Source organism: Octopus bimaculoides, chromosome 18 (genome assembly GCF_046866305.1).
Source record: "Octopus bimaculoides isolate indiv1 chromosome 18, ASM4686630v1, whole genome shotgun sequence".
NCBI classification, from domain to species: domain Eukaryota; kingdom Metazoa; phylum Mollusca; class Cephalopoda; order Octopoda; family Octopodidae; genus Octopus; species Octopus bimaculoides.
The window spans coordinates 49,204,282-49,232,152 of record NC_142945.1 but is presented as its reverse complement, the minus strand read 5'-3'; the positions used below and the strand labels follow the sequence as shown (position 1 = coordinate 49,232,152).

The following is a 27,871-nucleotide window of genomic DNA, read 5'->3' as shown; positions in this document are numbered from 1 at the left end:
ACGCTTAGAGGGACTAAGAAAGTCAAAAACTACCAAAGAATAAGCAACATATTTACCGAAAGCGAGGGAATGCAACTTTAAAAAATTAATCTCCTAAAAACATTTAACTTAACGGCAAACCACTGGTTTCTCAATTAATACAGCATAAACTGTGAAGTAAGCTGCATCTTTTGTTTATCAGTACACGTATGGTCGAGACATATAAAAAATAAACAAAAATCAACATACCACGATGACTTCTGTTCATCATTATATATCCATGAAAGAGGTTAGAATTTATCCGGTTGCATCTCAGTAATACGTGCTTATACAGAATAATATTCAGCACTGAATATATTCTAATTATTTATAATATAATATAGGATAAAATCTTTATAAGAATTTATCAAGTAGTCAGCATGGAGTTTTTTTCCTTATGGGGTTTTTTCACGCTGACTACTTTATAAATTCTTATAAAGATTTTATCCTATATTATATTATAAATAATTAGAATATATTCAGTGCTGAATATTATTCTGTATAAGCACGTGTTACTGAGATGCAACCGGATAAATTCTAACCTCTTTCATGGATATATAATGAACAGAAGTCATCGTACTATTGTTGGGCACATCGTGGTATGTTGATTTTTGTTTATTTTTTATATGTCTCGACCATACGTGTACTGATGAACAAAAGATGCAGCTTACTTCACAGTTGTTGCTGTACTAATTGAGAAACCAGTGATTTGCCATTAAGTTAAATGTTTTTAGGAGATTAATTTTTGAAAGTTGCATTCCCTCGCTTTCAATAAATATGTTGCTTATTTTTTGGTAGTTTTTTTACTTTTTTAGTCCCTCTAAGCGTGAGGCATAACTATATAGTTAATGCCCTTATATAAATTATATATTTATGGGAAAAAGACGATGAGTTTTTTTCCTTATGGGGTTTTTTTCACGCTGACTACTTGATAAATTCTTATAAAGATTTTATCCTATATTATATTATATATATATAAATAGATTAGATTGGCTCATCCATCTCACAGAAAAATGAAGAAAAGGAAAACTGGATGTAAAATCAGTTAAAAGGAAAGAAGAAAATTTAATCAGATTTTCAAATTTATTACAAAAATATTTCATCTAAAATTGACAGATCGGGTTTTTGACGAGAGATTGTTTCTCTGGAGCTGAATATAGTGAAGGGTAAAGTGGAGCCATTTTTATCCTTTTGAATATTTTCATCTGTCCACTGTTTGTTATTAATATGAATGTCTTTGTTTGTTGCCATCTGATCTGTCTCAATATCTCGATTAGTCAATATTGTACCTGTGGTTTTTTGATGGCTGTGACCAGACAATGTATCTGGAGGAACTGGTTCAGTATCTTTCCTTATTTGATGAATATTTACAGAAGTCTTTGGTGTCTTTGTTTTTAATTTCTTGTTTTTAACAGAATCATTAATTTTCTTATGAGATTCGATTTTCATGTGAGGACGCCTCGTATCAACCCTTCTTTGGTTGTCTTCACTGTCATTATCATCAATGCTGTTATCATTAATAGCAACAGAATTTACTTGGTTCCAATGACTGGATGATTGAAAGTTAACAAGAGTTTTGTTTCTGAAACATATTTTTGTAGGTTTTGTGGTGAGTGTTTCATCAGAGCGAAGATCTTCATTTTCCTAAAATCAAATCAAAAATAGGAAAGAACTAAGGATAATATATGCAATTAAAATTCATGCGTACACACATCATCATCATCATCATTTAACGTTTGTTGTCTATGCTGGCATGCTGCACCAGACTCCAGTGTGATTTGGCATAATTTTCAGCAGCTGGATGCCCTTCCTAATGCCAACCACTCTGAGAGTGTAATGTGTAATGGGTGCTTTTACACACACACACACACACACATAAAAAGACCAACAAAAATACATATCATCAGGCACCTTGTTACGCAGGAGTCTATCCGTATGCATCACATAACCATACCAGCACAGTATTTTACCTTGCATATATCTGTTGCTTATTTCATTATTTAACATGTTTTTCATGCTGGCATGGGTCAGACGGTTTGACAGGACCGGCAAGCTGGGTTGAGCTTCAGTATTATCTTTGGCATGGTTTCTATGGTTGGACGCCCTTCCTAAAACCAGCCACTTCACAGAGAGTACTGGGTGTGTTTTGGCATGCCACCAGCTTTTCGTGTTCTGCTAAATTTTTCTCCCAACACATTTGCACTTTGTTGCACATGCACACTGGCATTGTACAACCAGCTTCCTTTCCAGTCTTCATATCCTCTGCATTCAGGGTACATGTAGCACTATTATGTAGCACTGTTGGTCAAATATATGAAGGCTTATGGAATTTAGGGTTAGAAATGGAAGATTTTCTCTAACTGTTGTTAGACTCTCAGGCTGGATTATCAACTATGAACAACTTATTTCTTTATTGCCCACAGGGGGCTAAACAAGGACAGACAAAGGGTTTCAGTCGATTACATCGACCCCAGTGCGTAACGGGTACTTATTTAATCGACCCCGAAAGGATGAAAGGCAAAGTCGACCTCGGCGGAATTTGAACTCAAAAAGTGAAGACGAGCGAAATGCAGTTAAACATTTTGCCTGGCGTGCTAACGATTCTGCCAGCTCACCAATAATAATAATAATGTGACCAATGGGAAATGAGTGGTGAGATAATGTGGGGATTGTCCAACCCTCATTAGTGGTGGAAATGGTGATTCATGCTGAATTAGGACAAGCATCATATGCAACTTTAGTCTTACCGTATGAAGTGTTTTCATGGCAATATGTAGCAGCTCTTGTTCACTCATCATATACATTACTGTATTGGCTCGGTCAAGGCTGTTGGAAATATGATAAACCAACTACATTTCTTAATAATGTACAATCATTATCTCAAAAATAATGCAATAAGGCAGCAAGTAACCAATTAATTATGGTGACTGTAATTCGGCAAAATTTGGTGCAGACAAGGCATTGAAGTTAAGAAGCTTGCTTCCCAACCATGTGCTAATACATGCTAATTTAGTTCTATATTTAAGAGATGAGGAATTATGTACATTATATACATTATTTATGTTTGACGGATATTTGTCCTCATCTTGTTTGCTGTTAACACAACGTCTTGGCTGATATACCCTCCAGCCTTCATCAGGTGCCCACGGGCATATGGCGCAGTGGTTAATAGCAGGGTCTACTAACCCCAAGATTCTGTGTTCGATTCTAGGCAATAACTTGAATTATAATAACAATAATAATAATAATAATAATAATAACAACACTGAAAAATACCTTAGGAATGAGAACTCACGTTCGAAATTTTCCCAAGACACCTGATGAAGGCTGGAGGGTGTATCAGTCGAAACGTGTTAACAACAAACAAGATGAGGACAAATATCTGTCAAATGTAAATAATGTAAATAATGTACATGCTAAATTGTTTTGTAAAACTTTGAATCTTTATGTTTGACGAGTTATTAACTCTTTGTCTGTCCTTAGTATTACATGTGATATACAAAACAGATTTTCCTAGTGTCTATAGGTCATACATGACATTTAAATATGAACATTTAAGACAAACTTATGAAAATGCTTTGGACAGGCATAGGATTAGAGATAACCAAAAATATTTAATAAAAGATAAACCAATACTTAGAGAGCTCTTCTATGTCATTATCTTCTGACTCAACATCACAATTGGCATCAAACTGATTATTATCAGAATCTCTTGTAGTTTCAGTATTGGAACTGACCAAAGACAGCATCCACTGTGGAAGTTTTCGCCTTCTATTAGACCTCTCTGACATTGTGTTGGAATGTTTAGTGGTATGGTCCCAAGACAGAACAAGTTAAGAAATTAGTTTGTTCCTGAAAGAACAAAACCAACTCAAATAAAAATTTTAAAAATAAAATAAAAAAAAAAGTTGTTTATTTTTTTTATATTTTAATATAGATTCTTTGAAAAAAATCATAGATGTACATCTGTATAAGTACATGTCTATCTATGTGTATGTATTATCTATTTGCATGTATTTATGTATATTCATGTGTGTGTGTGTATGTGTGTGTTTGTGCAGTAATACTGGACTGACTTTGTGCTTTGTACTTAATTCAACTGAATCTCAATTATATAAATATATATATGTGTGTGTATCTCTGGACAGGCTTTTCACCCTCAAACTGCATCATTATATCATTAAATATATTGTTCTGTATGTAACCAACTCTATGCATCTAATTGCTTTGCACTATAAATGGCTTTTCAAATGGCTTTAAGAAAGCTATAAGCATGCAATATTTCTCACAGCAGAAACAGCTGTAAGCTAATGAGAGTGATTATGTAACACCTGTTCTTTTGTCACTTATCAACACACACGCACACAATGCATGTGTATATTATGTATAGGCATATGAGTGGCTGTGTGTTAAGTAGCTTGCTTCCCAACTACGTGGTTCCAGGTTCAGTCCCACTGCATGGCAACTTGGGCAAGTGTCTTCTACTATAGCCTCAGACCAACCAAAGCCTTGTGAATGGATTTGGCTGACGGAAACTGAAAGAAGCCCGTCATATATATATATATATATATGTGTGTGTCTGTGTGCATTTGTGCATCTGTGTTTGTCCCCTCCCCATCGCTTGACAACCGATGCTGGTGTGTTTACGTCCCTGTAACTTAACGGTTTGGCAAAAGAGACCGATAGAATAAGTATTAGGCCTACAAAGAATAAGTTCTGGGGTCGATTTGTTCGACTAAAGGCGGTGCTCCAGCATGGCCGCAGTCAAATGACTGAAACAAATAAAAGAATAAAAGAATGTGTGTGTGTATCACCGTAAGTTAACATCCCTTTTTCCATTCCAGTTTGAGTTGGATGGATCGACAGGAAACAAAGAACCAGAGGACTGTGCCAAGTTCCAACGTCGTGCTTTGGTGTGGTTTCTACAGCTTGATATACTTCCTAACATCTACCAGTTTACAGCATGTACTGGGTGCTTTTTTTTATGGTACCTGTATTAGGGAAGTCCCCAAGTAACTTGCAAGACAAGAGCCTCTCAAGTGAGTTGGAGTATAGAACAGTTCTATATTTAAGAGATGAGGAATTACGTACATTATTTACATTTGATGGATATTTGTCCTCATTTTGTTTGTTGCTAACACAACGTTTCGGCTGATATACCCTCCAGCCTTCATCAGGTGTCTTGGAGAAATTTCAAACCTGGGTTCTCATTCCTAAGGTATTTTTCAATGTTATTATTATTTACATTTGGGTTGAGAGTGCGGGCTACTAACCTCAAGATTCTGAGTTCAATTCCAGGCAGTGACCTAAATAATAATAATAATAGTAATAATAACAACAACATTGAAAAATACCTTAGGAATGAGAACCCAGGTTCTAAATTTCCCCAAGAAACCTGATGAAGGCTGGAGGGTATATTAGCCAAAATGTTGCGTTAACAAGAAACAAGATGAGGAAAAATATCCAAATGTAAATAATGTAAATAATTGGAGTGTAGTATTGAGAAAGGTGAAAGTATGATAAAGGGATAAGAACAGGTGGTTTGCTGAAGACGGGATACATGTCTACTCGCTAGAAATTACCAAAGTAACATTCTTAAAAATATTTGCTGATCCTACCTGCCACTTTTGTGGTACCATTTGAGAAACGATTAACTACCTCATCTCTGGCTGTTCTGTGTTAGACTCAACTGAGTATACCAATTGTCCCTAATTGGTGTTTGCACTGGATCACATGCTGTAAGTCTGGACTCCCAAATGAGTATTGATGGGAACAAAAGCCTGCAAAAATAATAGAAAATAAAGACATCATTTTTCTTAGGAACTTTAGTATTCAAACTGATTAAGCTGTTCAAGCCAACAGACCAGATACGTGGTCTGACCAATAAGTATCTGGACTGTTGCCATGGTAAAGCACAAAAAGTGAAGCCACCTGGCACAGATTAACCTTGATAAAGTATGAGTATAATCATCATCATCGTTTAACGTCCGCTTTCCATGCTAGCATGGGTTGGACGATTTGACTGAGGACTGGTAAAACCAAATGGCTACACCAGGCTCCAATCTGATTTGGTAGTTTCTACAGCTGGATGCCCTTCCTAACGCCAACCACTCCGAGAGTGTAGTGGGTGCTTTTTATGTGCCACCGGCACGAAGGCCAGTCACGTGGTACTGGCAACGGCCACGCTCAAAATGGTGTATTTTACGTGCCACCTTCACAAGAGACAGTCCAGAGGCACTGGCAGTATGAATATATAAATCAGACAAGTGGACATACACACAAAAAAAAAAATCAACTGAGAAAGATATAAATGAATGGAGACAGATAGATTAATAGACATATGTAAAAGATAATTCTGACCAAGTGGCCCATACACTCCTTTCCATACACTTCCTGCAACTTTGCATAGGCCTCAGAGCAGGTATCATCATGACAACTAAAATTTGTGAAGAACAAATTAAGTGACCCTCTTCTCCACGATCACTGGACAAAATGTAAACAGCAAAAAAATTTCCTTCAATCACACTAAATATAGAGAGCGGATACGTGGCTGACACGGTGCTAAACAACAATAATTAGAGACAGGATCGTGTGACGTTCGTACGTTTTTTAACGATAATTGTAATGAAGCTTTTCTCGAGTGTATCTTGTTTGGGATTTCATCGTCGGAGGGAAGAAGAGCTGGGTGGAAAAAACAAAGCAAAGACAATAAATAAGTCGTATTACCTGACAGATTCATCAATCAGAATAACATTTGCTTAAATATCGTTTCGCGGGAACCGCTTAGAACAATAAAAATAAAGTCGACCCCACTCACTATCAGTGTGTGACACACACGCACGCACGCACGGATACAAATTGTGTGCAATGAACACATATAAATATCATGAATGAAAAGTGTGTAATCAGTTTTCATTTAATTTTGTCATTGATATAAGTGACCCGCGTTAATTAAAGCGTTGAATAACGAAACAAACATCTTTCTTTAGCAGAAAGTTTTTATTTACCTTTTCAATTTTTAGCAGATGTGATCCAACAATTCACCAGATTTTAATGTAAAACAAAAGAAAACAAAACAAGAAAAGGTTAGTTTTCTAATATTTCAAGTCTGTTCGTTCTATTTTTTTTTGCTGGATGCTTTTCTTTTATATTCGTATAAAAGTTTTCTTAAAGATATATTTTAATTGATAAGTTTACTTGTTTAAAGTTTTGACAGCTTTTCTAGTCGGAGTTTTCTGTGTGTCTGTGTGTCTGATGTTAATCCGAAGTTAATCAAACAGAAAAAAGAGTAAAGTAACGAGAGATAGTTATTTTTTTTTCTTCCTTTATTCCGATTGTAATTACTACCGTCTTAAAGCACATCTGTCCGCTAGTGAGGTGGGACACAGATCTAGGGACTCAATTCTCATTTGTATCTACTGTGGCTTGCTGTCAGTGAATATATATTATAGGGGCCAGTGCATTGATTTGCCAGGGATCTATGATACAGTTAATGATACTGTTAAGACGAGCCTGAGTATAAGGTTTAGTGGTGTGGTGAATGAGCGACGATGAGGAAAGCTTCGAGGTCTGTATCGATGTTTGAAGAAAATAATGAATGTTTTTAGTCAAAACATTAGTGATATGTGAGAATGTAATGAAAGAGAATGCCTTTTAACTGCCTGCCTTCGCTCTTAAGATATCTCTGATGAGAGATCGAGTTGCAGTCTTCTATAACAGAATGGTGAATGTTTTGGAATATTTGCATTTTGGCACAAAGACCAAAGCTGATCCTTTGATATTTACTGACATTTTTGACAGCTGCCACAAAATGTAATTGTAATGTGCCAGAAGATGTGTTGATTATCTGACTGGATGGGTCTGCTGTTCTAAAATTCTCTATTAGGATTTGGGTTCGTGATTTGGTTTGTAGTTGCGCGTGTGGCCGCCATTGGCCGCCATCTTGGGAAGTGCCATTGCGCATGTGCAAGGGACTTGCCGTCAGCGGAAGTACCCGAGCACGCATGCGCAATGCAACAGGTGGAGAGAAAGCTATAGCGTCCGATCTCTTTTCTCTCCAGCAGCGGTGGTGACAACACGTATTCTCTCAGCTCGATACCGACATGTGGTCGAAGCTTCCTTTGGTATTCTAGTGGCATGCCTATTTACCCAGGAACGAAACGGCTCTACACCAACCTAGAATAAACTATTGATCTGTTGTTACCGTTATCCCTCGTGTTGTTGTATTTCTGAATTTTAATGATTAATATAAGAACTGGGGAGAGACGGCCGAGCCATCATATCTCATCCAATTCTTATAGGTTTATGTTACCATGTTGCGTAATGTTAGCCTGTCCATGAATCCAAGTTCAGACAGGAGGGATCGGTACAGTATGAAAGTTTAGAGGCAAATCTCAAAGAAACTAGTCTGTAAGTTGCAGTTACTTTTCCAGATGGGTGCAGTGAGGAAACGTGAAGTCACCTCTGATGGGATTTGAACTCAAAACAGTTTTCGATAGAGTTTACTGCAAACATTGCATTGTATCCCATTTGTTTTGTATGTTTAGCTAATATATGTGCACAACTTATTTCAGATCTGTCAGCCTGCTGTTAGTTCATGCACCCTTGATAGGGACTGCTATGAATGATGATGTTATTGAAGAAGGCCCATGCCGTAAGGCGAGAGTACAGAAAAGAGCATTGTCTCATTATAGCCTTCAGTTTCCGTCAGCAAGCAGAAGGAAGACTGAAGATAATCAAACGGAAAACTCCTCACAACGTTCATCTGGAGTTGCCACTAAAGCCTCATCATCAAAAATTTCCCCTCAGAAAAAACAAATTTGGTTTAAGAGCACATTTGCAGAGGAAGGTTATGCAAACATCTCGAATCCCAAAAATTCAGAACAGATGATACGTCCAATAAAAACAAGTGGCCACTGTAGAAAAGAATCTAAAAAACTGTCATCAACACATTTATCTCAGGTATTTCTTAAAAAAAAGTTTTCCTTTATTGACACTGTGAAAAATGATATTTGATTTATTTGCTTTCATTAATTTTTACCTCTGGTTCAACATTTAGAGGTGGGTTAAAGTTGGTTTCTCTGCAAAAGAAATGAAGGACATGATTCCTCAAACTTATTACTACTTTATAGTGTACCTGTATTATGTCCCAGAAGTTTTGAGACTTTTTCAGGAAAGACTTTTATTAATTTCAAAGAAGTACCAAACTCTAATCTCCTTCAAAGTAAGATATGATGACTTCATTGCATTTGTTGTAGTGCTCTGGCTACTTCATGAAGGCCCCATGGAAGTCCTCCAAACTGAAGTCCTCTGCCTAAAGGTGTCTCATCTGCTTCAGCTTGGGGAAACGACCAAAAGTTACAGGGAGCATGGTTAGGACTGGAGGGAGGGTGAGGGACAGATTTGATGCCTATTTCAGTCAAGTTGTTGATTACCAGGATGGAATTGTGGAGTGGTGCATTACATACCTTTCTCTGGCACTTCTTATTTTATTTTCAGGATATTTTAATAGATGATGGTGATTGTGATGATGAGGGAGATTTATTTGAGAACAGTGATGCTGATCTAGCAGAGCTTGATATTTCTGGAATTGCTATTCAGTATGACAGGCAGCAAAATGCCCCACAAACAGCTCAGCTCACACATTTTGTTGGTGCCGTCCAGCAACAGAAAAAATTCTGTAATGACAGAACAGAAGAATTTCAAGGAAATAAAACAGTTACTGGATTATATGAAACACCACCAGATGAAATTATTGTACAATCTGAAAGCGCTGATCTCTTTTCTGGTCAGCATCTACCTCACTCAGTCAAAACTTATTCGACCGAACTTTTCAGTCTGTCTCCACTTCACAAACCAGCAAAAGATTCGACTAAAACCAGCAGTGCAAAAGTCTCAGAATCCAGCCCTTTCCGAAGAAAGCTTTCTAAAGAGTCGGTAGATGCCGACCATTTTTCACCAACTCGTAGTTCCCAGAGTGATATGTTCTCCTCATCAATCTCAACAATGTTAGATTCAATCTTTGGAAATGATGATTTTGAAATCAAAAAGAAATCTCTGAATCATTTCAAGAACCAGGAGGAGAAACAAGTCAAAAATTCTTCGAAAGTGAGTAAGGTTATCTATAGAATGCATTATCTGGTGTGTCTAATGTGATTATCTTCTTTGTTTAATATTCATTTCTCCACATTTCCATGGGTTAGATGGAATTTGTTAAGGCTGATGATGATGATGATATTTTTTCTCAACTCATATTCTTTGCACATTATTTAAATTATTTACATTATTTACATTTGACGGATATTTGTCCACTTCATGTTTGAATCATAACCTTTGTTTTCAACTTGTTTAGGAAGAAAGTGTCCTTTCTAAGGAAGATGATACAAATTCGAAAACCTCTTCAAATCCAAAGACCATGGGTACATCTTTTCTAAAGAAACACATCCACCAGCGCCTATTCCAGAATGCTCAAGGGCACACTTCGCAAAACATTGCTAAATACGTTGAGAAAATGCAACATGATAGGCGTGCTGAAGCAGAAGCAGGTCTTGAAATTGTGCAGAAAGAGAAGGAGATGGGCGTTGGCAATTTTGATATTGGACCATTCTATGGTCTTCCTTTGAAAGTCAAAGAACTCTTTGAGAAACAGAGAGGCATCAAGAAACTTTATGGTGAGTTAAGATTCTGTTGATATTCTGTTATTCTTTTTACTCTTTTACTTGTTTCACACATTTGACTGCGGCCATGCTGGAGCACCGCCTTCAGTCGAGCAAATCAACCCGAGGATCTTATTCTTTGTAAGCCAAGTACTTATTCTATCGTGTCGCTTTTGCCGAACCGCTAAGTTACGGGGACGTAAACAATCCAGCATCGGTTGTCAAGCAATGTTGGCGGGACAAAAACAGACACATAAGCATATACACACACACACACACACACATGTATATATATACATATATATATATATATATATATATATATATATATATATATATATATACACACACACACATATAATATATATATATATATATATATACGATGGGCTTCTTTCAGTTTCCGTCTACCAAATCCACTCACAAGGCTTTGGTCGGCTCGAGGCTATAGTAGAAGACACTTGCCCAAGGTGCGACGCAGTGGGGCTGAACCCAGAACCATGTGGTTGGTAAACAATCTACTTATCACTCAGCCACCTTTTTTGTGTTTTTTTAAAAAGTTGACAGAAACCAAATAGTATGTGTGTGTGTGCGTGTGTTAATGATTGCATGTGTGTTTGTCAAAGCATTGGCTGTTTTGTTGATGAACAATTGTAAACGACATTACTTTTTGATCAACTACATTGTTTTATCAAAATCAGTTTATTTATGTCTTCATCTTAGATTGGCAGGAAGAGTGTTTATCATTAGCTGAACAATCAACCAATCAGAATCTCATTTACTCTTTGCCTACAAGTGGTGGCAAGACTCTTGTTGCTGAAATACTCATTCTTCGACAGTTGCTGTGCCAAAAGAAAAACGCCATGTTAGTCCTACCTTACGTTTCAATCGTACAAGAAAAGGTAAAGTCTGACCACAAATATTTATTATCAAAATCATCCCATATTATGTCTAATGCACTAGTGTAGCCAGAGTGTGTACCACCCAGGGTGGCTCTTCCATTTGCTGCTCCCAGATCCTACAAAAAACACATATTGCCTACACCAGACCCAAAAGTGCCACCCAGAGCGGACCGCCCTCCCCAGCTATGCTAGTGGTCTGATGATTCCACTATCATCATTATCACTTTTGTATTTTAGATGTCATACAGTGACCCTCACTTTATCATCAGCATATCTTGTTTGCTTTATATTTACTACACACACGTTGCCAGTACCGCCTGACTGGCCCTTGTGTCGGTGGCACGTAAAAGAACCCACTACACTCTTGGAGTATTTGGCGTTAGGAAGGGCATCCAGCTGTAGAAACTCTGCCAGATCAGATTGGAGCCTGGTGCAGCCATCTGGTTCGCCAGTCTTCAGTCAAATCGTCCAACCCATGCTAGCATGGAAAACTTAAAAGCTCCACAAGGCTCCAGCAGAGGGTGGTGGCGACCCCTGTGGTACTCTTTCGCCCCAACTTTCTTTCACTCTTTCTTCCTGTTTCTTGAGTAATGCTACGATAGACTGATGTCCCGTCCAGCTGGGGAGAACACATACGCCATAGAAACTGGGAAATCGGGCCCATGAGCCTGGCTAGGCTTGAAAAGGGCGCATAAATAAATGAATATTAATGCTGACATGTCAGTAATTAATTACTTATTATAGAATATAATAAAATAAAGGAGATGGGTGCACTCAATGTTGCTGTAAATAATGCTTTTAAAATCTAGAAGTCTATTGTTTCAGCTATCTAATGATAAAAATAAATCCATAATCGTCATTTGTTGTCTTTCAACCAAGGTGAAGGCCATTGCAGAACTGGCTGTTGAATTGAACTTCCATGTAGAAGAGTATGCAGGGAGCAAAGGTCGTTACCCACCAATTAATCGTCCCCAGAAGGGAACCCTGTATATTGCAACCATTGAGAAGGCTCACAGTTTGATTAATCAATTTATTGAACTGAATCGAATGGGCAAACTGGGATTGATGGTTGTTGATGAAGTAAGGCTTTTGTTTGTTGTTAATTTTTTAAAAATTTATTTAAGCAATAGTAATCATGATGTATATGCTCTTGATTATATTTGACAAAACATAAAAATGCTTAGACATGCTTATGGATATTATTTACATTTGACGGATATTTGTCCTCATCTTGTTTGTTGTTAACACAGAGTTTCGGCTGATATACCCTCCAGCCTTCATCAGGTGTCTTGGGTTCTCATTCCTAAGGTATTTTTCGATGTTATTATTATTATTCAGGTCACTGCCTGGAATCGAACTCGAAATCTTGAGGTTAATAGCCAACGCTCTTAACCACTGTACCATATGCCTGTGGGAATGAGAATCCAGATTCGAAATTTCCCCAAGACACCTGATGAGGGCTGGAATGTATATCAACTAAAACCTTGTGTTAACAACAAAGAAAATGAGGACAAATATCCGTCAAATGTAAATAATGTACATTATTCCTCATCTCTAAAAAAAAAATGCTTATGGATGTTTGCATATATGTAGAGAGAGAGAGAGAGAGCACGGTAACATTACATCTCTATTGTAGTCTTATACAGAAACTTGGACGGACGCCAGTGATCTTTCTTTTCATTTATGTGTGTGTGTGTGTGTGTCTATTGCCAGTTGGAACAATTTTATTCAACTTTGACTCTAATATCTTTTAGAAAAGACATGAGGAAATTGTAGTTGTGGCTGTTACCAGTGCTGGTGGCACGCGGTAAGCACCATTCATTCATGCGTGGGTCACTGCCAGAGCTGCCTGACTGGCTCCTCGTGACAGTGGTATGTAAAAAGCCCCATCCAAACGTGGTCATACAGCAGTGTCCTTTTGTTTTTTCGAATCTTTTGAGACATGAATGGTCATCGGAGAATATTGCCTTGCTTGGAAACAGGTGAGGATTGGTGACAGGAACGGCATTTGTAGATAAAAGCTGGCTCAAATTCCATCTGACAGGAAGGGCATTCAGCCATAGAAAATCCACCACAACAGACCCATGCAAGCATGAAAAAGTTGATGATGAAATATGAACTATTGACCTCTTGGTTTGATGTCAACTACTGTAACTATTTCAATGAAGCACTGATTCAAAATATGTAGATTTTAATCTAGAATTTTCTGTAAAATATATTTAATATAAGAGAATTTCAACTTTCTGTTTCAGCTGCACATGTTGGGTGAAGGAGGGCGCAGAGGTGCTGTGCTGGAAGCAACTTTAATTAAAACTTTAAGTTATGGATGTAAGTAACTTCGACTTGAACTACTGAAGTACAGTCTTATGTTTTATGGCATTATTATACATTAAGGAGATCATGTCCCTGTAACCGCTATGTTACAGGGACATAAATACACCAACATCGGTTGTCAAGCGATGGTGGGGGGACAAACAGCAATACACACACACACACACACACACACATATGTATATATATATATATATATATATATATATATATATACGACAGGCTTCTTTCAGTTTCTGTCTACCAAATCCACTCACAAGGCTTTGGTCGGCCCGAGGCTATAGTAGAAGACACTTGTCCAAGGCGCCACGCAGTGGGACTGAACTCAGAACCACATGGTTGGTAAGCAAGCTACTTACCACACAGTCACTCCTGCATCTCTATTGAGCTTTATTTGATAACCAGTTGATCTAGCAAGTGGGGCCTCATATCAGTGAGAGGAACCTGTGCGCAATGATGCCATCGAGAGGTAGGCCCTGAAACAGCGCACATTCTCTCTTGATGACCCCCTACACTTGCTGGCTTCCGGTATGTGGAGTTCTCGACTGGTAGCACTTGCATGTGCAAGTTGTTTGCAAAAACATCTAAAGTAGGAAAATGATTTGAATGCTTCTAGTTGAAAGAAATTTTGCTGTTGTCGTTTGTCATCTGCTAAATATTGTTGTTGATGGTTGGTTTTTCCCTTCTTACAGATTCCTGCCAAATAATTGGTATGAGTGCCACATTAAGTAACATCAACGACCTGAAGACATTCCTGAAGGCAGAGCTTTACATAAATGATTTTCGACCTGTGAGTAATATCTTTCATCTTTTACTCGTTTCATTCTCTAGACTGTGGCCATACTGGAGCCCTGCCTTGAAGGGTTTAGGAAGGGTTTAGCTGAACAATTGATCCTGGTATTTATTTTAAGGCCTGGTGCTTATTGTATCGGTCACTTTTGCCAAACCACTAAAGTTAGGGCAGTGTAAATAAGGCTACAACATCTCAATTAGTGTTTAGTGCAACTCTGAGCAAGGTGTACACATTCCCATGCGTACATATGCCTATGTGGGGGCAGAAAGAGGCACACCCAGATATCATATTTATATATTCTTTTCTTTATTGCTCACAGGGGGCTAAACATAGAGGGGAAAAACAAGGACAGACAGAGGGATTAAGTCAATTACATCAACCCCAGTGTGTAACTGGTACTTATTTAATCAACCCCAAAACCCAAAAGGATGAAAAGCAAAGTTGACCTCGGCAGAATTTGAACTCAGAACGTAACGGTAGACGAAATACCGCTAAGCATTTCGCCTGGCATGCTAACGATTCTTTTCTACTCTAGGCACAAGACCCGAAATTTTTTGGGAGGAGGCCCAGTTGATTAGATCTACACCAGTATGCAACTGGTACTTAATTTATCGACCCCTGAAAGGATGAAAGGCAAAATCGACCTCGTTGGAATTTGAACTCAGAACTGAGATAAATGAGTATGGTCCAGTAAAAGCGTTGATTTGAGTCCATGATTAATGTTGCTTAAACATACATTAAGAAAATATAGCCTGGGTTACATACCGGTTATTGTCCAGGGACACATCATTATGGTTTTACTGTTAAGATTTGACTTTTTGTTTATGTGTGTGTAGAGGGGGAGTGGAGGAGCAATGGTCTCTAAACTTAATCTTTTCTCATTTATTCTTTGATCTGCTATATTTTGTTTTTAAAAAAAGGTTACACTCACTGAATACATCAAGCTTGACGACAATATCTATCGTGTATGTCCAAAATTTTCAGAAGAGATCCTAGTTCATAACAGAGTGGCCACATTTCAGGTTTGTTATTAATTTTTGTATTTTGTTTTACACATTTAACAAAAAAAAAAAAAAATTTGGTAACTGATTTTTAAACGATTTCTCTGATCTCTTAAGAGGTGGACTATTCTTTTATTTGTTTCAGTCAACTTTTAGTCGAGCAAATCGACCCCAGGACGTATTCTTTGTAAGCCCAGTACTTATTCTATCAGTCTCTTTTTGCCAAACCGCTAAGTTATGGGGACGTAAACACACCAGCATTAATTGTCAAGCAGTGTTGCAGGGATCCCCCCCCCCCACACACATATACGATGGGCTTCTTTCAGTTTCCCTCTACCAAATCCACTCACAAGGCTTTGGTTGGCCCGAGGCTATAGTAGAAGACCCTTGCCCAAGGTGCCACACAGTGGATCAGAACCTGGAACCATGTGGTTGGGAAGCAAGCTTCAAACCACACAGCCACACCTTCGCCTTTGTGTTGGTCTCTGCCGGGTGTCCGGTGATCTCTGTGAACTCCATTCAAGGCACAGCAGCATGGCTGAGAGCAACTCGGCCAACCAGCTCAAACCTCTTGATTTTTTCTCTTCAACCCTTTAGTATTCAAACTGGCCATGTCCAGTGACAACATTCTACCTGTTTTATGTTCAAACCAACTAGATCTGGAGTTTTGCACCTACCCTACAATGTCATTCTAAAAGTAAACAACCTTATCATTGAAATAGGTGCAGGAGTGGCTGTGTGGTAAGTAGCTTGCTTACCAACCACATGGTTCCGGGTTCAGTCCCACTGCATGGCACCTTGGGCAAGTGTCTTCTACTATAGCCTCAGGCCGACCAAAGCCTTGTGAGTGGATTTGGTAGATGGAAACTGAAAGAAGCCCGTCGTATATATATGCATATGTATATATATATATGTTTGTGTGTCTGTGTTTGTCCCCCCATCATCGCTTGACAACCAATGCTGGTGTGTTTACGTCCCCATAACTTAGCGGTTTGGCAAAAAGAGACTGATAGAATAAGTACTAGGCTTACAAAGAATAAGTCCTGGGATCGATTTGCTCAACTAAAGCGGTGCTCCAGCATGGCTACAGTCAAATGTCTGAAACAAGTAAAAGAGTATATAAGGTGATGTATCATTAATTTCAAAGCAATGAATAATAAATAAGCATTACACATTGATGCAATAATCCGAATGCTGAAGGGTTAAAGATTCTTGTATTGTTTCTTATTTCAGTACAAAAAGGAAATGTGCAAAATAGATCCTGACCATCTGCTGGGTCTCGTATTGGAAGTCATTCCTGACAACTCATGTTTGGTATTTTGTTCCACAAAGAAAAACTGTGAAAATGTGGCAACCATGCTGACCAAAATGTTGGCCAAATATAAAAGGTATGGAATGTCTTTATACCATTTTGATTCATATTTTCCGTTTGTTTTGCTTGTTTTAGTCATTCGGCTGTGGCCATGCTGGGATACAGCCTTGCAGTGTTTAGTTGAACAAATCGGCCCCGGTGCTTGAGTTTTAAGTCTGGTGCTCATTCAGTTGGACTCTTTTCTCAAACTGTTCAGTTGCAGGGACATAAATAAACCATCACTGGTATTCAAGTGATGTTGGAGGGACAAACACAAAGATACACATACATGCATAAATGCATATATGTGTATGTGTGCGTGTGTGTATGTATATATGTGTGTATATATATATATATATATATATATATATATATATATATATATATATATATATTCATTTCAAAGTTTCAGCTCAGAGCTGCGGCCATGCTGATGCACCACCGTGTTGCTACACTGTTATTACAGGGAGCCTCTTACAATATGTGGCACTTGGTGAAGAATGGTGTTTGATTTAGCAACTCTCATTTGCACCTCCTGCCGCGAGGTAGGTTCATCTGGAACTCTCGATAGGAAGAGGTCCAGCTTTGATTTAAAAACTCCTACATCTACTTTGTGCAGATTCCTCAGGCTCTTTGGGAGAATATTAAAAAGCTGTGGGCCCCTGAATCCCAAGCTGTTGCAGTAACTGGTCCTGAAGCGCGATGGCATTGCTGGGATCTTTGGCACTATGCAGTGCCGTCCCGTTCTGGCATTGGTGTAGCTTTCAATGCCAAAATTTGGCACAATTCCTTCCAGGATCTTCCAGATGTATATTACTGCATACCTCTCCCGCCTTCTCTCCAGGGAGTAGAGTCTTAGCTGTTTCAGCCTTTCCCAGTAGCTGACCAGTTGCAAAGAGACAATCTTCTTTGTGAATCTCCTCTGGATTGCTTCAAGGTCTGCTGTTAATTTCAGACTGGTGGGTGACCACAGCTGTGAGCAGTAATCCAGGCGGCTGAGGACGAATATATTTTTATTTTTCCTTTGTCTTCCTTTTCTATTGGATTTACCTCTGTTTCTGAAGAAGAGCTTTGCTGAAAACATATTCAACCTCCTTTCTTTCTTTCCCTGAGCGTCTGCTAATACTTCACACGTACCACATCCTCGCATTGTTATTTATTGTGTTTGTGTCATCATTTTGTTTGGATTTACTATATGTGTGTGTGTGTTATGTGTGTATACACACACACATGCACACACAACACACGGCAAACTTCCACACAGTTTCTGACAACCAAATCCACTCACAAGGCACTGGTCATCCCAGGGCTATAATAGAAGATACTTACCCTCATAACTGAACCCAAACCATGTGATTGCAAAGAGACCTCCTCAACCACACAACCATAGGTGTTTTTTAAACAGTGTAATCTCCAATTTGATGTCCACCTCTTCTGTGAAAGCCATAGATTTTTTCCACTTTCTCTGAGTCTCTGCTCCACCTTGAGACCTTCGACTGTTTACTCATTGATGGGAGTTCTTCATTTATACTTTATTAAACATCTGAGTAATCTCTCTTGCACACAGTGACTGGTATTCCACATGTCTGCTTTCTTTCTCAACTCACTTGTTTTAGATTTAAGTTGGACATCTCATGGGCCATACTCAAGTCATAATTTTCTAAATGTTTGAAGACCTCTCATCTCTCATGATTCATGTATCTTTCAGCATTAGTCTTCTTATAAATTCTTCATAATAACATGACTATGTTGTGCACTGCCTGGAATTTCATGTCAATGATTAGCATATAAAACTACATCATTACACCTAATATGAAATGAATTGGAACAGAAATTGAAAAGTGGCAGCCAAACAGAAAAGAACCTGCAATTCTTTTCTGTGATATTCTCATCATGTGTCTATAGTGCCAGAGCTGTGACCTTTCAGTGTGGAGAAGTAGCTGCTCCCCGATCTCTGTCAAGTAATGTTACTCCAAAGATCCTTTTGAGGGACCCCATTTCAGCCACTTTTGTTCATGATCATTTTCTTCCATACTCTTCAAATGATTCATTTTATTGGTATTTCTAGCTAAGTTAGTCTTCTGGTTTGGTGCTATAAGCATGCAGTTTTCATTCTAGAGACAGTGAAGTAGCTAAAATACCCTCATTGGTTAAAGGAACATCTTTTTGTTAAATGCAGCTAATGTCTTTTTCTTTCTTCTATATCTTGACCATTTCTATTTGCAGGAACTTCTTAGATATTCACAAATCTCAAAAAAAACAACTGCTGAAAGATTTAAAAGCTGACAACAATGGCTATTTGTGCCCGGTTTTAGCACAAACAATTCCTTTTGGTCTTGCTTACCACCACAGTGGGCTTACAAGTGATGAACGGAGGTCGATAGAAGATGCATACTCGTCTAACATTTTGTGCTTATTAGCTTGTACCTCAACATTGGCGGCAGGTGTCAATCTTCCTGCTAAACGGTTTGTTTTGAATTATATATTCATTCAAAATGAAAGTAAGAAATTTCAAACTTTCCTTTGTAAATTTATAATTGTACATCTTCATCTCAATCTACCTGTTTATGCAATAGCCTGCCTCTCTACGTACATACTACGTCTAAGAGAGCAATAATTTAGATTAAAATCTCACCTAGTCCTTGAAAAGCCACGTGGTCCATGCCAGCAAGGAAAATGAGGAATTCTTCAGTTGAATGCCACAAACTCTTTTAACTCAATTGTATTTGACACTCATTCTGTTCAGTTTATCTATTTATTAAAAAGTTGATCAATATAGCATACTGAACACACATGTACAGTTGAAAAGCCAGAATTTGTGATTTTTGTCTGAGAAAAATAAATCCCTTTGTAGATGAAAACTGCAGCTTTGGGTTCTTTTGCTGCATACAGAAATTAAGCAAGTTATATGATAAAGTTTTCACTATAGAGCTGTTCCTATTGCATAATTCGAATTTTATCTTGCTCATGCAGCACTATTTCAAATCAGTGTATAGTTTGTATACCATCTCTATATATACCTCAGAGATTTGATTGATTTCATTTCAGAAGTGACACAAGTGTGTGACATTGAAAAGCCACAACAATGGCGAAATACATATCTGTCACTGTCGCAGTCATTTCTGGGGCAGTTTCATTTTTATGAGCTCTGAAGCATCTCATGTTTTTTAACATAATACATCTATAAAAAGATTTTTCTCAGACAAAAACCACAGCTTCTCACTTTGCAAACACAGACATACATTAAGTATGTTGCATTGGTTTCAAATTCACAGTAATTTTGGGGAGGGTGTAAGTCGATTACATCGACCCCAGTGCATAACTGGTACTTATTTTATTGACCCAGAAAGGATGAAAAGCAAAGTTGATGTCGGTGGCATTTGGACTCAGAAAGCGAAGACGGATGAAATACTGCTAAGCTTTTTTCCTGGCGTGCTAACGATTCTGCCAGGTTGCCCCCTTATATTAAATATATTATATTAATATTAAATATATTATATTAATTAAGTTTTTACTATAGAGCAGCTACTGTTACAAAATTCAAATATTTATTTATTTTTGTTTTTTTTTGCTTAGAGTTATATTGCGCAGCCCTTATGTTGGTAAGTACTTCATCAGCAGATGTAGGTATTTACAAATGATCGGAAGAGCTGGTAGAGCAGGTATTGATAAATCGGGAGAAAGCATTCTGATAGTTGCACCAAAGGACAAAGAAAAGGTAACGAGTTTTGTTAAGGTTTCGCAAACTAAATTTCCATGGATTCTTAAAGATGTAAAAAAAATATTATTCCACAATTCATTCAGATGTTCACCTTAAATTTACTTTGGTGTGAAGATGTGTACATATTTATTTATGAAGATGTATGAACAAGGTAGTTGTAAAGGTAGTTGTAAAGTGGTGTAATTTCCTTCGCTGGCTTCAGGTTTACTGTGTGTTACCTGGGGGGAAACGTCTTCAAGTTTTGTTCCAGGCTGATCAGATTTTTGTCAGTGGATTTGGTGGACGGAAACTGAAAGAAACCCTTTGTATGTATATGAGTCTATGTGTGAGAGTGCATATTTACGTTTGTGTTGTGTTTTTACCCCCAGCACTGCTTCACAACCTGTATTAATTAGTTTGTTAACATTCTCATAACTTAGTAGTAAGTGAGGGTGTACATTTCCGGTCTTCTGTGGGAAAAACGGGGGCCAGATATATTTCTCCTTGCTTGGAGACAAGGGTTGATGGCAAGAAAGGCATCCAACTAGAGAAAATTTCATTTGACCCATATGAGCATAGAAAAATGGATATTAAAACAATAATGATGATGATGATGAAGATGAAATTCATTTATTAAGTCTATAATGTTTTTTTGTTTTTGTTTTTACTTTTTCTATTTTGTCTTCCTTCAGGTTAAAGAACTGATCAGTAAGCCAATGGAAAGCTGTCACAGCAGTCTGGCATATGATGATGGTAAAGGGATTCGATTGCTAATCCTGTCTCTTGTTGGTCTTCAGGTAATCACAATTTCACTTTCACCATAAGCTTTCAGCTAAAGATTTGCTATCCTGTTGGTTTATTCTAATTGAGTCAAGTAAAATAAAAAAATCAAACATGATGATGACAACCTGTTGACTGACTGGGAAACAAAATCTTTCACTCTTTGAGTGAAAAGCAGAACAGGCATACCCCAGCTTTTTTTTTTTTTCCACTAATTTCATTAAAAAAATGACAGAAGATCAAAAAAGATAAAACTCAAAACAACTGAAGTTGCTAAGTTGAGGTAGGCCCGTATAAGGGAAAATAGAATACTGTTTTGCAGTAAAATATTGGCAGTGGAATTAGAGCAACAATTCTCAACCAATTCTTTTAACTATGGACCCTTATGATCCCTATTTTATTCAGCTGCACCTTCATAGTCATTCGATGTTTTTAAAATATGATGATGATGGTAATGATCAATTTAAACATGTGACACTATTTGTGGAAGTTTTATACAAAAATATAGAAGAATTTTTCTTGATTCTCTTCACAGATTGCTACAGATGTTTCAAGTCTCTTTGTGATAATCTCTAATAGCTTGTTGAATGTCCAAAGTAAAGAACTGGAATGTGATATCAATGAACTAACGAAAAACTGCCTTCAGTCCTTGCTGGACTTGGGCCTTGTTAAACAAAAACAAAATACTGCTTCACATGTAGAAAATGCTGATGATAAAACAGAAAACAGTTCCATTTCTGCTAATTTTAATTTGGCTATCAGTGATTTAGGAAGGGCAGTATATAAAGGTAGGTTAATGCTGATCTAATTTTCAATATTTGTCCTTTGTTTAACTTTAAACTGCATCCTGTAGCGGCCCCTGATTCAGGAGTTCAAAGGTTATGAGGGGTTTGGAACCATCTTTTGGCCACTGTTGTTCCCCGGTCTTCACTGACCTGGAGTAGTTACATTTGTCCAGTCTTGGCTGTGGGTAAATTAGCATGTTATGGAATAAGTGTGAAATGTAAAGAGTTTTAAGATTTGAAATTGGTTTATTGATTTTAATTAGCAAGAACTTAACCTCGTTTACTTTTTCTCATTACCTGTACAATAGTAATATCATTCCTGCTTCACACTGCCCTCCATAAATACACGTACATTGTGTAACCTTTTTATTTCAGGGTCCATTGATATTGATATCAGTGACAAGCTGTATAATGATTTAAAGAAGTCCACTGAGATGTTAGTTGTGTCCAACTATTTACACATGCTGGCCCTTACAACACCCTATGACATTGTCTCTACCGTAACACCTTCTTGGATAATTTATTTCAAACAGGTATGGCTTATTAGTTGGGATCAGGTGCTTTAGTTTCTAGCATCATATATTTTCATTAGACTTATACTTGTTTCTGGCCCCTTTCCTGTTCCTCTCTCTCTCCCCCATGTACCTCCTCTATAGCAAGACACCTATTTCTGCCTCTCTATTTCTCTGTTACACTCTATCCTTTCATCATTTGATATTGGATCTCCTCCTCTAATGCCCACCTCTGTTGTGGCAAAACACCTGCTTCTGTCTCTTTGTCACCCTCTAACCTTTCATGCTCTGACACAAGTTGCCCCTATCATAATTCCTTGTCTTGTGAATTACTTGGTTGCTCTGCCAGTGCTGGTGCCATGTTAAAAGCATCCAGCCCACACTGTAACATGGTTGGCATCTGGAAGAGCATCCAGCTGTAAAAAGTCATGCCAAAACTAATTTCGCTTGTGTTAGTGCCACATAAAAAGCACTGAGTTCACTCTGCAGAGAGGTTGGTGTTAGGAAGGGCATCCAACCGTAAAATCCCTTCCACCTCTTTTTGTCCCCCTGTCATGCATTAACCTCTCATCACCTGGCACAAAGCCACCTCCATCAGAACTATTCCCCAGTTGAGTCAGGAAGAAGTAGTATTGTGAGTTACTTTGTGACCACACTGGTCTATGTGCCATGTAAACAAAGCATCCAACACACTCTGGAAAGTGGTTGGTATTAGGAAGAGTATCCAGTTGAGAAAACCATGCCAAAGCAGAGAGTGGGACTTGGCACTCTCCTCTGGCTGACTAGCTCTTTGTCAAACTGACCAACCCAATCCGGTATGGAAAGAGGGCATTAAATGACGATGATGGTGATGATATCAATTGAATTTTGTTGGCAATTCAACGGGCATCTCTTGATGAAAAAAAGTAATTTATTAAAAATGCTTAATGCCAAAAGAATTTGCTAAGAAATTGTTTTTTCACAGTTCAGTTTTAACTGTATATATATGTGTATTAATGTATGACTGTCTGTTGTATGTATATATTTTCAGCTGAGTAGTCTAAAATCAGATGAACTCTCTGTTGCTAATTACATGGGGATCACTGAGAACTATGTAGCTCGAAAAGCTTCTGGTCAAGTGGTGAAACAGGTAAGAACTGTTAATAAGGTATTTTAATATTGGTTTCAAATTTTGGTGTAGGGCCAGCAATTTTGGGAAGTGTATATGTATATATATATATATATATATGTGTGTGTGTGTATATATCTATATTATAATGGAGAAAGATGCTTATTAATTTAGTATGTAACGGTTACTAACAGAAAGCAATTATTAATGAATTGACCGTCTGAAAATATTTTATAAATTCATGCCTTGGGCATATGGTGTATTGGTCTTAACCCAGGTTTGAAATTTCCCCAAGACACCTGATGAAGGCTGGAGGGTATATCAGCCGAAACGTTGTGTTAACAACAAACAAGATGAGGACAAATATCCGTCAAATGTAAATAATGCAAATAATATAAATAATATCTCTATCAAAATTTCAACATCTGAAGACTGTAAGACTCTTTGCCTTCATTTTTCTTTTTCTCTGTTTGTTTATCTTGTAGCCTGTTGATGAATTTGCTGTGAACCGATTTTATCTAACCTTGATGTTGTTTGAAGTGTGGAAACAGAAGACCATCTGGGAAGTGGCTAAAATCTTTCAACAACCAAGAGGTTTTGTGCAGAATCTCGTCAGCAGTGCTTTGAGTTTTGCTACATGCGTTTCTTACTTCTGCAAGGTTTGTGCATGTTACATATGTGTAAACAATGTTCGTTTTAATTCTTGCACGTCATCATCATCATCATCTTCATCATCATTTAACATCTGTAGTCCACTTTGGGATGGGTTGGATGGTTTGCCTGGGTTGGGATGCTGGAAGGCTGTACCAGACTCCAATCTGAATTGGCATGGTTTTTCTGTGGCTGGATGCCCTTCCTAATGCCAACCACTCCGAGAGTATCATAGGTACTTTTACGTGCCACTAACATGGGTGCCATTTGCATGACACCAGGGTGTGTTTATGTGCCACTGACAGAGGTACCAATTTGTGTGACACCGGTATCTGCTACAACTGCGATTTTGCTCGGTTTGATGGGTCTTCTTCTCAAGGTGTATATTCATGTGTCATGTAAGTAATTACCTCACAAAAGAAACTCGTTATGAAAAGAGAAATCAAATATATTTATTCTAAAAGTAATCACAACATCGAAACCTTAAAGCTATGGGATAATGCATTATTAATTAAAAACAATGGAAATAATAAGCATTGCATTTGATGATGTAATTAAAATGCTAATCAGTTAGAATTTTGCAATTTATAAAACAGGTAATAATGTGTTGTTGACATATTGTGAAAGAATCTTTGTAAATATTGCAGGAAATAAAAGAATTCTGGGGCCTCAGTGCCTTGTTTGAGCTGTTCATTCAGCAACTGTCATACAGCACCATTCTTGATCTTATTCCACTGATAGAGATACCTGGAGTGAAAAAGGTAAGCACCATCTCATCTTGTTTTCCGTGTCTGGGTTAAGTTTTATCGTCAGTTGACATAGAGGTGGTTATGGTGATAGTTCTTCGTCGTCGTCATCATCGTCATTGTTTAATGTCCCCCACCGTTTCTCTGTATCATTGCTTCTGATGAAATTTGCTGAGGTACCCTTCCTGTCACCAACATTCACCTGTTTCCAGGCAAGGTAATATCTGCGCCCCCCACCACCACTCCCCGTCCAGACATCTCTCAGAAGATTGGAAATGAAAGACACTGTTTGAGTGAGGTTGACACTTGCTTACGACTATCACAAAATATCAAAGCAAGGAGACAGTAACACACACATAAACACACACACACACATTCACACACACACACATACACACACACACACATGTGCAAACACACAGAGGAATGGCTGTGCTCAGTATGCAAAAATTTTACCCTTCAGGTTTCACCTCATAATCATCATCATCATCATCAGCGTTTAATGTCCGCTTTCCATGCTAGCATGGGTTGGACGATTTGACTGAGGACTGGTGAACCAGGTGGCTACACCAGGTGGCTACACCAGGCTTCAATCTGATTTGGCAGAGTTTCTACAGCTGGATGCCCTTCCTAATGCCAGATGTTGTTAATCACGTTAACCCTACAGCATTCTGATTTCTTCGTCAAATGTAATCCTTATTATTCACATTGCTTTGAATTAATCATGCATTTTCTTACAGCTTCCAGATTTCAATGGTGTACTTGTAAAATTTTTAGAATAACATAGTAGGGTAGGTGTGAGAGGTTGGATCTGGCCAGTTTTAGCATAAAGCCGGTAGAATATTTGAGCCGGATATGGTTGGATTAAATGCTAAAAGATTAAACACTCACCATTGTGTGATCATATAAGATCCTATGCATCCTGAGGAGGGCCATAACATAATATAAAGAGCACATCAATAATAAGAAAAACAAGAACACAGGCTTGAACAGGGTACTCGTTTATTTCATCTGATTTGGCATGGTTTCTACGGCTGGATGCCCTTCCTAACACCAAATGTATATATGTGTGTATATATGTAAGTATTCTCATTAACTGACCAATATCTTGCATTGTTTCTGTTTCAGGGCCGTGCTCACCAGCTTTATAATGCTGGCTATAAAACTCTAGCACTCGTAGCCAAAGCTAGTGTGAAGGATTTGGTGAAGGATATAGAACACATGTCCAAGAAACTTGCTCGACAGATTATCGCTTCAGCGCAGGTAAATAAGTTACCAAATGACCATGAGATGATTTTTTTCCTCGCTCTTTCTCTTACTCATTCTTTGGTTCTTCTATTCTTATCCAGTTGTCTCTATCGTCCAGCTTTCACCTTTTTTCCCAGTTACACTTCTACAGCTAATGTCATACCTCTACAGGTACTACAGCCATTTACATTATGTCCATTATTGCCACACCACTGTAGCCTATACTGCAACAGTGGTGCTATACCGTTGCATTCTCCAATACCTCCACTGTCACACTATTACTTAAACTGTTACCCCACCACGTCCACTTCAATACAACTACATTGACTGCTACACAAGTACAACCACTGCCATACTATTACAAACACTGCAACACCACTACTTCAGCTTATTCTCTTGATTGCAATGATTATTTATTCACATTGGTTCGAATTAATCGTGCTTTATCTCGTAGCTATGAAATTTCAATGATGTGATTGTTTATTTTTAGAATGACATTGTAGGGTAAGTGTAAGAGGCCAGATCTGGCTCATTTGAACATTAAACAGGTAGAATATTCTGGGCCGGATATGGTACAATATTGTTGTATCATTCAAAACTTTTTATTCTTTACAAACAATGTACAATGCTTCAAGCAAACTACAACCCTCTCCCATCTAATCATTGTTTATTGCTTTATCTTGTAGCTGCTTCTAGACGAAAAAAGAGAAGCTTTATTAGAAGAAATTGAACAACTGGTCACTATTCCTGAATTTGCCAAACAACACACTGAACAGAAACTTAATGAAGAAACCTTGAACGTTAAAAACAAGGACTCAAACGAAACATCGCCAACAGTATTGTCTGGCAGTGATTTTGATGAAATCCAAAATGAAATCCCTGATTCTCTTCTAGATGATTATATTTTGTAGAGTTTTTTTTTCTTTTTCTTTTTTTTCATTCAAATATCACAGAGAAATATTTATTTTTTTTATCTCCTGTTTCTATTTCTATATGTCTGACACTCCACATGAACACACACAAACAGATCTCATTTACATCTATATATATATATATATATATATATATTTGTATGTTTTATATATATCATCATCATCATTGTTTTAATGTCTGTTTTTCCATGTTTGCATCAGTCAGATTTTTTTGGCAGATTTTTTTTTCTGGCTGAATGCTCTCCCTGTTGCCCCACTCCCCACCCCACCTGGTCCCAAGCATGGTAATATTCTCTTCCCTTCAGACATTTTCTTGGAAGACTGCAAACAAATGACACTGCTTTCATGATGTTTTATT

At 37.8% G+C, this 27,871-nt stretch overlaps 2 protein-coding genes across 6 annotated transcripts; one reads left to right on the top strand and one right to left on the bottom strand.

The window, feature by feature from the left end:
* Positions 1–1,082: 1,082 nt before the first annotated feature.
* Positions 1,083–7,164, bottom strand: LOC106877878 (uncharacterized). Of its 4 annotated transcripts, none has more exons than XM_014926930.3 (5): positions 7,026–7,164; positions 5,637–5,798; positions 3,655–3,870; positions 2,766–2,844; positions 1,083–1,662 (listed from the first exon to the last, which is right to left on the bottom strand). In XM_014926930.3, exons 3-5 carry the CDS (start codon positions 3,807–3,809, stop codon positions 1,105–1,107), a joined length of 792 nt encoding a protein of 263 aa, XP_014782416.1. In that variant the 5' UTR covers positions 3,810–3,870; positions 5,637–5,798; positions 7,026–7,164; the 3' UTR covers positions 1,083–1,104. The 4 variants fall into 4 exon arrangements, with proteins under 4 accessions (XP_014782416.1, XP_089222277.1, XP_014782409.1 ...); XM_089366151.1 differs by having other exon boundaries at positions 5,677–5,798; XM_014926923.3 differs by lacking the exon at positions 7,026–7,164 and adding an exon at positions 6,745–6,882.
* LOC106877873 (helicase POLQ-like) lies at positions 6,964–27,637 on the top strand. 2 transcript variants are annotated; one of them, XM_014926910.3, is made up of 20 exons: positions 6,964–7,103; positions 8,592–8,979; positions 9,517–10,125; positions 10,370–10,688; positions 11,397–11,575; positions 12,455–12,655; positions 13,828–13,903; positions 14,599–14,696; positions 15,620–15,721; positions 16,934–17,088; positions 19,278–19,517; positions 20,628–20,769; positions 21,444–21,548; positions 22,067–22,319; positions 22,692–22,849; positions 23,859–23,957; positions 24,422–24,595; positions 25,235–25,348; positions 26,462–26,596; positions 27,268–27,637. In XM_014926910.3, the coding sequence occupies exons 2-20, from the start codon at positions 8,638–8,640 to the stop codon at positions 27,490–27,492; spliced, it is 3,726 nt and encodes a 1,241-aa protein (XP_014782396.1). In that variant the 5' UTR covers positions 6,964–7,103; positions 8,592–8,637; the 3' UTR covers positions 27,493–27,637. The 2 variants fall into 2 exon arrangements, with proteins under 2 accessions (XP_014782396.1, XP_089222276.1); XM_089366150.1 differs by lacking the exon at positions 9,517–10,125.
* The last annotated feature ends 234 nt before the right edge of the window (positions 27,638–27,871 follow it).